The 12,899-nt window shown below is 45.8% G+C and overlaps 1 protein-coding gene across 4 annotated transcripts in view; it reads right to left on the bottom strand.

Annotated features, from left to right (window-relative positions):
• LOC144152230 (luciferin 4-monooxygenase-like) overlaps window positions 1-12,899 on the bottom strand; it is a 52,021-nt gene that overhangs the window by 29,937 nt on the left and 9,185 nt on the right. For all 4 annotated transcript variants that reach the window (XM_077683468.1, XM_077683465.1, XM_077683466.1 and 1 more), the window contains 2 exons: window positions 11,215-11,318; window positions 2,459-2,664 (listed from right to left, as the gene is read on the bottom strand). In XM_077683468.1, the coding sequence (XP_077539594.1) occupies window positions 2,459-2,664; window positions 11,215-11,318 (310 nt within the window). The remainder of the gene's footprint in view (window positions 1-2,458; window positions 2,665-11,214; window positions 11,319-12,899) is intronic.

The following is a 12,899-nucleotide window of genomic DNA, read 5'->3' as shown; positions in this document are numbered from 1 at the left end:
CTCAAAAGAGTGTGCCCGCTTGGCTAGTAAACTACGAGTCTAACTGCCAGCTTGCCAGTAGAAGCTTCCGCTCGGGATGCGTGATTTGGAGGCGAGCGGCAGCCCGTCACGAGCCACCCAGTGGGGGGTGGAGGTTTACAATTCCGCAGAAAGGTTACCCTCGATGCTACCAAAAAAAAGATGGTGGACGAAATGGTCACCTGCTTAGTGGACTGACCGGGCAATCGACAGCCTACAGGAAGGCTGTCCATTGCCAGATGATTCAGGAGAGTACGCGACAATGGGTAGGCAGAATGGGTGGGGGGAGGGACGTCGGTGGCGCCGGAGTGCTGCCGCCTGGCCAAAACTACATGTATGCTTGCCAGAAGATTGCGGCGAGGGTGCATAATTGGGATACGAGGCGCTGCCCGTCACTGGTCGGCGAGGGGAGGGCATCACAAGGTGGCACGGCGGAGACTACGTAGAGTCATTATTTAGAGAGCAGCTCTTAACCCCCCTCTCCCGTGGTTTCGCGTAGCCGCTCAGGATCGGCCTTGTAACCGGGAGTACAAAGACGAGGAGAATGAAAGTATGGAGAAAGGGTGAGAAAGACGGCGTTATGCCGAGGCTGGGCGAGACATGCTCTCCGGCGGCAACGCGCTACGATATAACGCCAGAGAATAGCACGCGCCACCGCTCGTTCGCTGATGAAGCGATCACTTCTGGAGACGCAGCAGCTATGCGCCGTCGCCGAGAAGACTGCAGTTCGCGCTGGGCTCAAATTTCCCATTAGGGAGTATTCGAATCTTCAGCTGTTTTTTTCTATCGTCAGTGGAACATCTACGGGGTAAGAAACGTCTTGTTTATGAGCCAGAATAAAATAACTTTGATTATGAAAATGAACTAAACTCAAGTACTATAAAATAAACTGGCTGAAACAGGGTAATGCTTAACACACATAGAAAAAAAGCAACAGATATGAGCGGCCTTAAGTATCCCTGGGAACCTTTTATATCGGTTCAGTTATTGTTGTGGTTGTTGACATCACATGGAAAACATTCAAGTTTACCAAGACTAAACATTTGCGCAAAGAAACCTAAATTAGGAACTTGTTTTTATCGCGAGTTGCCCAAGGAACGAAAACGCAGCACAAAAAAAATTGACCACAAAAAAACCTGTTCTTTTTTCTCCGAACCCGTTTGAACCTATTTGTGACCGCTTCGAACCGACGGGATGGTTCTCCATAACCAAACCTGGAACTGATCCAAAAGGCTTGAACCCGTACCCGAACGGAACCCAAAAAGTTCCGGTTCGACACCCTGCTAAAAGCATGGATGTATTCTATTAGTGTGTTCACAGCCCATTAGCATTCGAGCGAAATGATGAAACCAATGGAGGCCCAATACAATACCACAGACATATTTCTTGGCGGTGGCTCTGCTCGGTACCTGTCAGTCGCACCAAGGAGCTTCTGTTACGTCATAGACAAATATTGTGATGCAGGCGAGGGAGTCGCACTGCGCTACCGGTTTGTCTTAACACGTCGACTATTTGTAAGAAGCCTTGCCTAAAATTGGTATCTTTGTTACCCGGACAAACCTCTCTTGACTCAACCCTACATTGCAAAAAAAGAAGTGAAAACTGGGGACGTTGGTAATGATTCATCCTGTTAGAAATGGCGTGAACTACGCAGCACGAAGAAGGAGGCACAGGACACAGCGCCTTGTCTGGTTCCTAGTTGCCTGCGCTACGTCGGTTTGCGATAGTTATAGCGTGGTGAAATCTATCGGTTCTATGCATGGCTCCAACAACTTCCAAGAAAAAATTAGTAGTGGCTTAGCTCGGCTACACGAGAATATACGTAGCGTGAACTAAGGTTCAGCTGGTTATTCTTAGCTTTCCTGGTTGTCTAGGATTAGCTTGATTATCATGCTTACTGCTGCTTCAATGACATACTCACGGTATACGCATTATGTGACACAAGTTTATTTATCAAGCGGCTCTGGCCCAGTCTCATCGATCGACCCAGAGCTAAGCTGGTTCCACAGGCGCACACCAGTGTTGCTGCTACGCACGAGCCATCGGTTCTGCTCCCGGCCACCCCTCGCATGATCATCAAGTGGACCGGGCCACCACGTGCGGAACGGAGGCCGGCGAAGACGCTGGGCGCGTGGGGTGTATGAGAGACGCCGGGCAGCGAGCAACGTTCTGTGCGCCGTGTGACGTCACTGCTCCTCGCGCATACGCAGCACGGCTCTCCGGGAGTCACTCGAAACTGCTCAACCTCGGCCAGTGTAGCGCACGCTACAAACCAACGGTCTTCACATTTACTACGGCAGGACTAACGCCAAATCTTCCATTTCTGTTGCTCGTGGTTTTCCGCATTTGCAATTTTCAAATCAGGTATTCTTGCAGATCGAGCAGGCCTACTTCCTATTACATACAAAAATACTACTATTCGTTTCCGTAAAGCACTCACGCTTGCGTGTGCAGGTTTGCGACGACGCTCTGGTGTGATATCTCCATTCCCTTTGCATCCCCCGTGGTGCCAGATGAGTAGAAAAGGGCGACGGTTGTGTTTTTTGGATCTTCAATGGGAACTTCTCTGAAATCCTTCTCGTTCATTTCCGCGAATGTAGATGTCGAGGCAAAGCCAGGCATGTCCTCGCCCATAACAAATAATTTCTGCAATAAACGGTTTTCCTGGGTAAACATTTCATCATTCCGTGCCCCGTTAAGCCTATGAGAATGACACCCGATAGCACCCTCTTCTTCGACCGCCACGGTAATTAGATAGTGCTGGTAAGACTATAAGAAAACATATTGTGTGCAGTTTCAGTTGATGTGCTTCAGTGCTTTTTGAAACAGAGAGTGAACTTGATTTTCACTGAAGCCCACCTTTGAAAGTGTGTTCGATGTCTACCACCGAAACCAATGCTACAATGCACATGAAAGCACCTACAAATACAGATAGAACGCTGCTTTTAGTATGGTTGTAAACTGGTTTTGTTGTGCGCTGGAAGTTTGTTCCTTGCCATGTAATTTCGCACATACATAAGGGGAAATCGATCGTATACCACTCGCTCCTCCCGTCACGAAATGAGTGGAGGAGGTTTCCATGTGGTGCTAACGATACGAATGTTATTGGACGATACTGCTCAAAGCTAAAATATAGCCTTTTCACAGTGAATGTCAATCCTGAACAGGCGTTGTTGTAAATAAACGTACGCGAGAAGGTAACACGCGCTGCCTTGGAGACAATAACCAAGGCCCGCAAAGAGTGAACAATTCCAAGAAGGTTGCCAATGTTGCTTGCCCGGAGCTACAGCAGGTCAAACCCAGGTGCTGTGTTTTGCAGCTCCAAAAACCATGACAGTTTGAAACGAGGTAAGAATATTAGAAACTATAATATGCGACATGATACTGCCCGTTTACTTTGAAAGCAGAAAAATGTTTTGCTATTTACAGTGTTTCAGGTAACATCACGATTTCCCACCTAATCTTCGAAGTTACCAGGCCTATAAAGTTATTCCTGGGGAAAAATATTGGGAAAATTTACATTTTTATAGCAAATGACGTCGCCATGAATGAATTGCTACAAAGAGAGCTAAACGAGCCTAAAACTAAACTCAGATAACTGTGTCCGTTTGCGCCTTTTCATCGTAACCAGGCGGAATTATGCGAAACACATTGTCCGGAAAACAAAACCCTGAAAAGTATACATTTTAAATTTAGTAATCTATAAACGCAGCAATGTCGTTCCTCCACTAATCTCAGTGTGTGTGAGTGAGTGAGTGAGTGAGTGAGTGATTAAGTGAGTGAGTGAGGAAGGTGGGCTAGCGTTCCGCTAGGAATTTAATGTGCACAAATAGGCATTTACTTCACATTCCGATGCACCGTTTTACGAAAAAACTTGTAGGAATTCAAGGCGGTCCTATTTGCCGTCAGGCTGAGCCTCCTATGCTAAGTTAATTCATTCATTCATTCATTCATTCATTCATTCATTCATTCATTCATTCATTCATTCATTCCATCTTTATTTCCTTTTATACAGGAGGAGGCGAAACAGGAAGCTGTTTGAACAGCTTGACGGGGCCCCGACCACCTTTTTGTTGACAGCTTAGCGGAAAGAGCTTAGGTTGACACGTACAATTTCAAAAACATAATACATACTACCACTTCATGCAATAACACAGAAAGTGAGGTTCTTTCACTGAAAAATAACAACAACAACAACAACAGCAGCAGCGCAAACAACCACTACAACAACTACACACAAAAAGTACAAAATTCACAACTTGTGCTCACAAAACCATCTAATGTTGATGTTTTCATTACATATGGGATAAAAGTGTTATTTAACTAGCCTATTTACCCGAACCGGCAATTTGTACTGTAAAGATTGTTAAACATAGTAAGCGTGTGGCGTCGGAATTTGCCATCTCTCCATGTGACGTGTTGGTCGAACATGGGTGTTTTGTGGCAGTTTACCTAGCAAGGTTAGGACGTTTCCATTACACTGTACAAATAGTTTGTAGGTTACCAACAGCCTATAATTATACACAGAACACTGAAAGAATGTCATACTTCAAAAAATGGTTTTTAGTAGCAGGAAGGAAGTGAACGTTAGCGAACAACTCTTTTTTATAATAGATGCAGCTTTGACAAATTAGACACGCCCGTCGTGCACCCCACAAGGTTCCAGTAAGAAAACAACGAGAAAACTATGGGGTTGTACAATTGAATTTTCACTTTTACGGGACAAATATGCCTCATTCGAGCCATAATACCAACAGCAGATGACGCTCTTAATTGGGCATACTGAATTTGCTCGATCCACGTAAATGTTTTGAAAAAAATCACTCCGACAATTTTTACAGAATCGACAACCTCTATCAGCGTACTGCCTAAGTTTACACCTATGGGAGCTACTTACTTTCCTTTAGGGGAATACACGATAACCTTAGTTTTTTCAGTATTTATGCGGAGGTGGTTCGCGCCTGCCCAGCTTTCTAAATCAAGCAGTATTTTATTGCTTTGTACGTCTTATTCTTTTTCCGATGTGCCTGTAGCAACAACTGTAGTGTCGTCGGCGTAAGACACAAACGTGGCATTATTAGTACAATTGACAATATCATTAATCTAAATCGAGAACAAAAGTGGCCCTAAATACTCCCTTGAGGTACACCAGCTTTAATATCGCGTATAGAAGATTTAAACCCGTTTACATCTTCATATTGTGTTCTCTGCGCAGATAGGTTTTAAAGAAATTGTAGGCTATTCCCCTCACCTAATATACATATAATCTGGACAGAAGGACTGAGTGATTTATAAAATAGAATGCTTTTGAAAATTCTATATAAACGCCTATTGCTAATTGTTTACGCTTAAAAGCATAAATAATGGTTTCTTTTTGCTTTAGAAGTGCAGTTTCACTGGAACGGTGCTTTCTGAATCCATGTTGAAAATCACAGAGGAACTCATGCTTACTAAACTAAGACGTAACCCTAATATGTAATATTTTCTCTGTACCTTTTGAAAAGATTGGCAATACTGAAATAGGACGATAATTATTAATAACGTTTCTTTCTCCAGTGCTAAACACTGGTGCTACACGTGCTGCTTGCATCGCCTTAGGAAACTCGCCAGTCAATAATATCAAATTATAAATGTGCGTAATAACTAGGCATATTAAATGAAAAACATACTTTATAGGTATGATCTGAAATTCATTAGTGTCTATTGAATGCGTGTTTAGTGTCTATCGTATCTCGTTATCTTCCCGTTTCAATTTTTTCCTTCGTTTCGGTATCCCGTGTGTTCGGGAGCCAGATTACCTTGCTCAGCAAGAAGTGGAAAAAGCTTTCTTTGTCCTCCCCCGCAGCCCCTTCAAAAAATTATTTGCTATGTTATTTTGCCTTTTTCATTCCTCTTTGAGTCCAAGTGAAATCTTGAGTAAGATGGAATCCAGCTTCGTTGGGAAAACACGTCACCAAATTTGACATCTGATTCCAACCTGGAATGCTTATAAAAACAAAGAGTTTTCGGATCCTGCGCGGTTGCCGAGTTCAACGTCTTAGTATTGTTCACTGTTTCGTTATGCGTAGACTCTATCTCAGTGGCAGTTCGAGTTATGTGTGTTTACTCTCACCTCAACCAGTTAAAAAAACGCGCTAATTGAACTCCAGATTTACACACTAATTATGTAAAATATCGCTGAATTTAACTCTCAATCCAACAATAGCTCTACGAAAAAAGTATAAAAGAAGTGTGAAAACTTCTTTCGCTGCTTTGTTGGCGCATTGTTATGATAGTCCCATTTCCCTGTATGCAAAACTAACTCCACCACGGAAGATACAAAACTAACTCCACCACCACTAAACTGCGCAAGCACAGGTATGTGGGATTACAGCCTCCGGGGAAGTGCAGTTCACAGTGGCATAAATTTTCGCACTGCCACATCTTCTGCATTAGCAATTTCTTATGCACAATCGCCAATGCTTTTTCCTTCCGCTTGCCATTGCCACAAACCATCCGGAAATTTCACTATGTACAACTGTGCTACCACCTCTTTTCTTAAAGTCTGAGTGTGCCCAAGTGTCCCTTTATCTTCGGAGGTGATTCCACAGCACTTCGAACGCGTAAGTTGAACAAGACTTCGGTAGCCTTTCGTTAGCCGAACGCTTGTTCAATGTTGGAGAAAAGGAGGATTTCCGCGGGGCCAATAACAATACATCTACAGACTTTGCTCTCAAGCCAAGATTATGGCGTCAAAAAGTTCAACGTGGTGCTTATCTGTGAGAGAGTAAAAGCTTAATTCGGCTGTGGATTCACAATATGTAAATCTGCCGCGATTTTTTTGAGTGCTCAGATGCTGAGTGCTGAGTGCCATAGCTTAGAGGATGAAACGGAGGCGTGTACCTAACTGGTTTCCTTATGAGGGGGCGCATTTCATTAAAAGGGAGAGCTGACACTCCATCGTGAAAACAGGGATACTGCCGAGGAGACGTCAGTTGAAGCGCGGCTCGGGACCTCCCTCTACCGACACTCCGGCTTCTTCATGCAGCGTCTCAACGGGTGCTGTGAATACGTCAGTGCGTGCGCGCTTTGGAGTCTGCAACCAGTGCATGGCGATAAAAACAGAAAGTATATGAATGGAGGCGACAATATGCCGGCACTTGTGGTAAGCAAACGAAACGACCAGCGAACAGTGCTTCTGCTAAACAGAGCCAACGCGACCACTGAACAGCTACAGCGCTTACCATGGTTGGCAGGGTGTTCGCGGAACGTACGGGAAACAATCCGTTGCGGATTCTGAAGCCGCAGAAAGGCGTGTGCAACGAGCCCAGGCTCCAATTCGCGAAATAAAAAGGGGAGGTGCACTTGTTTTTTAAAGGATGCACCAATGAATTGTCATTTTTGTTTCCCACACATCCAGGAGAACACTCGCCTGCTCACGGAGTCAGCTTAATGATGTAAATATTGGTCGATAGCTTGGACCCAATATTCTCTCCGGTGCAATAGCCATTCCAGCTGACGTCAACGAGGCAACCGAGCTGCCAGAACTGGTCGGCAGCAGTAAGACCGACAATGCAGTGCCTAACATACGAGTGTAGCAGTGGTGTCAGTAGCGTGGCCCTCAGGACAGGCCCTCAGGACACACATGAACATAGACTAGTTACGAAATCCTAGCTGTACGAGTGGGCAAGAGCACTGGGCAGTAGGGGCAGACGGGGATGAGTTCTCAGAATATTCGGAGTTTAAAAACGGATGAAGTCTGAAACAAAATAAGCTGACGATTACGATGCTCCTTATGCGAAATTTGAGCGCAGTACGAACAGCAGTCTTCATAGCGACGGCGTATAGCTGCTGCAGTGGTGGCACGCACCACCTCGATTCTGGCGTCGGTGGCGCTGGGCGTCGCTTCGTGCTGCTCGTTTAGCTGCAGCGGCAGGCAACGTGATGGCGTTATTGGCGAACGCACCACGGCGCGCACTACTCTGGCATCATCTTGTGTCGCGAAGCCACCGTGGAGCACGTCCCGCAAGGCACCCCCGGCATAGCACCATGCCCTCACATGTTCTCTGTACTTTCGTCCTCCTGCTCGCTTTATCCTCAGTGTCCTCTTCATTCTTTCTGTTACAATGAAACCAACGGTGACGGGTGTCTCTAAACCATACGAGTGGGCACTTAAGAGCTGCATGGTAAAATCATTGCCGAAAGAATACAAATAAGAACAAGACGTTCATAACAAGAACAGAGCCCAGTCGGCTTTGGAGAGTGCAAACGAAAACGAAGCGGCATGATGATGTCCTCGATATATTTTGGCGCGAAATAAATTTGGATTTGATGTAGTAAAAGACAAAGACCTAAAAATGCTGGTACGAGCACCATCGGAGCCGGAGAAAATTGCACCGCCGAGTTAATAGCGGCGGCATTTCCATACACGGGAATTAAACAATCAAGGAGATCTAAAGAGGTGTCGTATGAAAAACAAAGTCAGCAAAACACCAGTACCATACCTCGTCAGCAGAATTTCAGTTGCACCGCTCTCGTGCAGCTCCGAAATATTCACCTACAAATATTCTTCATTACAAGGCCTCATGGTGGCTTTACTCTATCAGCGCAGTTAATGCTGCGGCACACCTAGGATCAGGGCGTAATTTTTTTAAGCGTTTCAAGAGCAAACTTGGGAGGTTGCCCTGGCACATTAGTTTATTTTCATACCTAATTCAGGCACCGTCTATGTTCTTCATCGACGCCGAGAGTGCCTGCCTTCACTGTTGTGTGTGTAAAAGGGCTGTCATTTTGCGGGGAATGTGGAATTTAAAGGTTACTCTTTTTAGAACAAAGTTGTAATTCACGCAGGCTGTTTGTTTCTAGAGCGGTGCACGAGCGCCTTCCACGTATCCCTCAGTTTTTGTCGATGGGCGCCGAGGGTTACAAGTATGTTCACGTTTTTTAATACCAGAGCTGTTTAGGCCGTCACAAATACGTGTGGCGTACCCACAAACCCCGAAGGCCCAAGAAAAGGATGTGGTTTTGGAGGTCCCGGGAATCGACCCCAGGATCTTTACGCTGTGAAACCGGCGACCTAATCACTGGCCCACACCACAGGTCCGACAACTAGAGTCTATCTGATGAGCTATCATCGCATTCCACGCCCACAGCATTTCCTTTAGGTTCGTAGCGCTGCCGTTGACTGTAAACGTGTCTACGGACGCTAGCGCGTGCATCAGGAGAGATGTGAAAGCCTGTGGACGAAGCGATCGGGGCCTGCCAGTCATGGAGAACTTTCAGCGATGTGTTGAGAAATAAATGTTAGGTGACGGCATCTGCAGCGGAAACTTGGCGTATTACTAAACAAATTGAAACAAACGTGGGTCGGTGCAACGAGCCATGGAACGGATAATGATGGGAGTAACACATAAAGACAGGAAACTAGTCTCCTGGATCAGAGAACAAACTAGAGTAGAAGATATAGTTCCCATGAAGAAAAAGAAATGGACTTGGGCTGGCCATGTATTTGGTGAATTGGCAATCGGCGGACTACGAGGGTGACAGAGTGGAAGCCGAGAGGCGAGTCTAGAAAAAGAGGAAGGCCAATTAGTCGATATAGGGATGAAATAAGGAAGTTTGGAGGCAAAGAATGGACTCGAGCAGCGCGAGAAAAGAGCGTTAGGAGATCGATGGGGGATGCCTTCGCCCTGCATTGACCTACTGGGTTACAACTGCTGCTGCTGATGATGATGCAACAGCGGGGTCTCTGGCGAAGGTAGCGGGGCTGCCAGCTCTACTATTTCTTCCGCATTGACCTGTAATACAACATCCGTTAATATTTATTTTGCTGCAGCATCAATAAATGCCAAATGACACTAAGCTCTCGTACGTTGCACTTTTTCCGCTTGAATTTCGGTATTGGATTTTTTTTCTTCTATATAAGCTTATGCGAACGACGTTTGGTGGTGGCCTTTACACGTAATAATTCCCGCGCTTTGCCTACTAATTGTCCCGTGGCGAGGAAGGTTTCAAACCATAACGGCAGAAATATTGTTTTTGAGAAGTTGCAGCACTACCAGATGGATTGCAGTGCTTCTGGGCAAGCTTACGCATAGTTTTTTAGATCAGCTAGGTACGACCTCCTACGAGATAGAGGCGTCGGAACCAGCGGCAGTAGCTGTTTGTAAGAGGCAGTCCGTTCCAGCATCGTATTTACGTACACTTTACGGTAAAATGTGGGATCTTGATTAGTTGCATCCGACACTTTGTCAGTAGATGCAATGCTAGTAATCACGGCTTGGGGATTCTAAAGGGCCAGGAGGCAGAGAAATGTGGCTAGAAAGAAATACATCAAAATAAATTTTGTTAGTTTCAGCTGTTTTGAACGCAACATAAAGAGGTTATAAAGGAAAGGAGGCGTTGCCTGCCCCATGGCTCACGGGCAGCGTGAGTATGAAGAAGTCCAATTGAAAAGTACTAGTGTCTATAACAAAAAGCGACCGTCTCGGCCATAGGTTAGGGAAAGAAAACTAAGACAATAGAACGTTTACAACTAAAGGGAGAACGAGGGAAAAGAGAGCAGGAAGGCCATGAAAATGAGAGGACGTTATCAGCAATCCTCTAATCAGTTTTATCTTCGTCCCATATGTTGTGCGGAGGTGGTGCCGTAACAATTAACCGCCATTTTGACATTCTTCTACACCGGTAGGCCCAAGCACCACAGGGTTTCTCAAATTCTCTTTGTTGTCACTTAGTTCAATTCATTTGGCTTGGTAGAGGAGAAGCTTAACTAAGGCTAGAAACGTAAAGGGCAAACAGTGATCGTCTTCACACACAATATTCTTCTTCTATTTTCTTTTCTTGACATTCCCTGCCGCCGCCCCTGAAGAACAGCTCGCCGCCACCCCATGGTTCGGAGAATAGGCATTCCAAGATAAATATAATTACGCAAAAAAATTATAATGGGAACTGCCCCATAAAAGGTACTCGTTTAAAGCACATTATTCTAAAGAGGTGTTTTGGTGTGGCCATTGACGACATTCAAGAACCGCCGTCTTACCAATAGAACGTTTTTTTCCCAATTGCTACGTAACTCGTTTCATGCAAGCAAATTAGGATCTCAGCGGAGCTTAAATTCGCCGTGAAATATTCTCGCATTGTTCATTAGAGACAAAGACTAAAAAAGGTTATTAGGCGATATTACCGGAATTCTTGTATTGTTAGGAATTTCCGTACCTTGACATTTGTCTTCTTCTGAACAGCAAGTACCTTTGCCGCATTCCTCGGTGTGGTCAGAATGTGCGTTGCCTCACTGTGCTGGACTTGAAAAAGAAGTTCACCTAAAGAAAGAAAGAAAAAACTTAAAGACACGCGGAGGGAGAAAGTCAAGGTTCTTTGTAACGCCGAGGGGGCTGCCGTTTCTCGGCTGAACAAGGACTTCCATCGCTTTAAAAGGCCTGTGATTAGGAGTGCCTGATTAACGGGGTCAGAGCTGGACTGCCGCTTCTCGCACAGCTCACGGCATGTGGCAAAGCTACGCAGCAGCCGCACTTAAGGCTGATTTTGCTAGAGAAAAAGAAACTGGAGAGATATTATGTGAGATTGGTGTGTTGTGTATAATTTTGAACGCGACGCTGTGTGGTTCGCTCCATTGTCTTTTTATAAGAAAGTGAATAGTGGAGTCGAGCAGCCGACAATAATTGAAGACGTCGGTGTAGGTTAAATGTGTAGGTTTTGCGCTCAGTCATTGTGGTCGGGGAATAGCACCGGTGGGAAAAATGGGGTGTTTGAAATAGCTGCAGGCGCCGCGGACCGCATTGTTTTAAAGCAAAGCTTTCTACATCAACCCCCCCCGGTGGTTCTGTAGCGATAGTTGGTGCCTACAAAAAACTCCCGAAAACATAAGAAAAGAGTTATGGACACTCCCTGGAATCCAACCTGGAAACGAATAGAGAAACGGAGCGAGGGTCTGTTTTATTACCGCATGAGCCACGACCCCACGCGGAGACCAGAGGGACAGACGGTGCATTCAGCGAGCACATCTGCGGGTTTACCGCCGGCGTTCTCGCTGAATGCCACGTCAAGGATCCACGCAACCACTCGCGCAGCTGCGCGCTCCGCCCACGGCGCGTGTAGAGGGCGTGTGCATGCCTTGCGCATGAGGTAGGAGTTAGTAAAGATTAAAGGAAGCACACACCACCGCATGGCCTCTCACTTCTCCTCCGTCTCGGTGGCCGCCGACGGAGGCAACGAGATCGGCGGCAGAGACGGAGTAGAACTGAGATCGTCTAACACCGGGTTTGAGCTTCCTTTCACTTTACAAAAAAAAAACGCTTCCACTCATGTGCTTTACCAATACAACTCAACTAACCACCATTCCTGGACCACGCATTGATTGGACCTCAGTAAACAATATCTCTTTGAAGTTATAGAGGATGTGTGCAATTGCATTTCATTGTCTCGGGTATCGAGTGTGTGAATTCAAGTGTCTCCGCATGGGTAATCGGGGTGGATGTCGTTTACAGCTTCGCTTTCCAACCACCTTCATATCGTACACTGACGCGCATTTTTTTATTGTGAGGTTTAACGCGCCGACCTTCCACATGCGATGAGGCGCGCAGTAGTGCAGGGCTCCAAATTAGTTTCTGCCACCTGTTGATGTTTAACGTGCGCCGAAACCTTGACCACAAGGAAGTTTCCGCTTTTAGCCGTCTTCAGAAAAGCGGCCTCCGCGGCCAGGAATCGATCCTGCGACCTTGTGTGTGGGCCGCTTTGTTACCATCGATTGGCAAAGGCATCATAGCGCATGCAAAATAAATTTCGAGCGAGATCCGGAGCAATAGGTTTATTGCTGTCAAAACGACGACAATTACGGCGCTTAAATAATTTTGTTGTTTCATCATTGCCGCTGAGATCTGGCA

Source organism: Haemaphysalis longicornis, unplaced genomic scaffold (assembly GCF_048455015.1).
Source record: "Haemaphysalis longicornis isolate Haplotype H1 unplaced genomic scaffold, Haemaphysalis longicornis Haplotype H1 scaffold_9, whole genome shotgun sequence".
Taxonomy (NCBI): domain Eukaryota; kingdom Metazoa; phylum Arthropoda; class Arachnida; order Ixodida; family Ixodidae; genus Haemaphysalis; species Haemaphysalis longicornis.
Note: the sequence above shows the minus strand (reverse complement) of the source record. Positions and strands in the feature narration are given on the sequence as shown.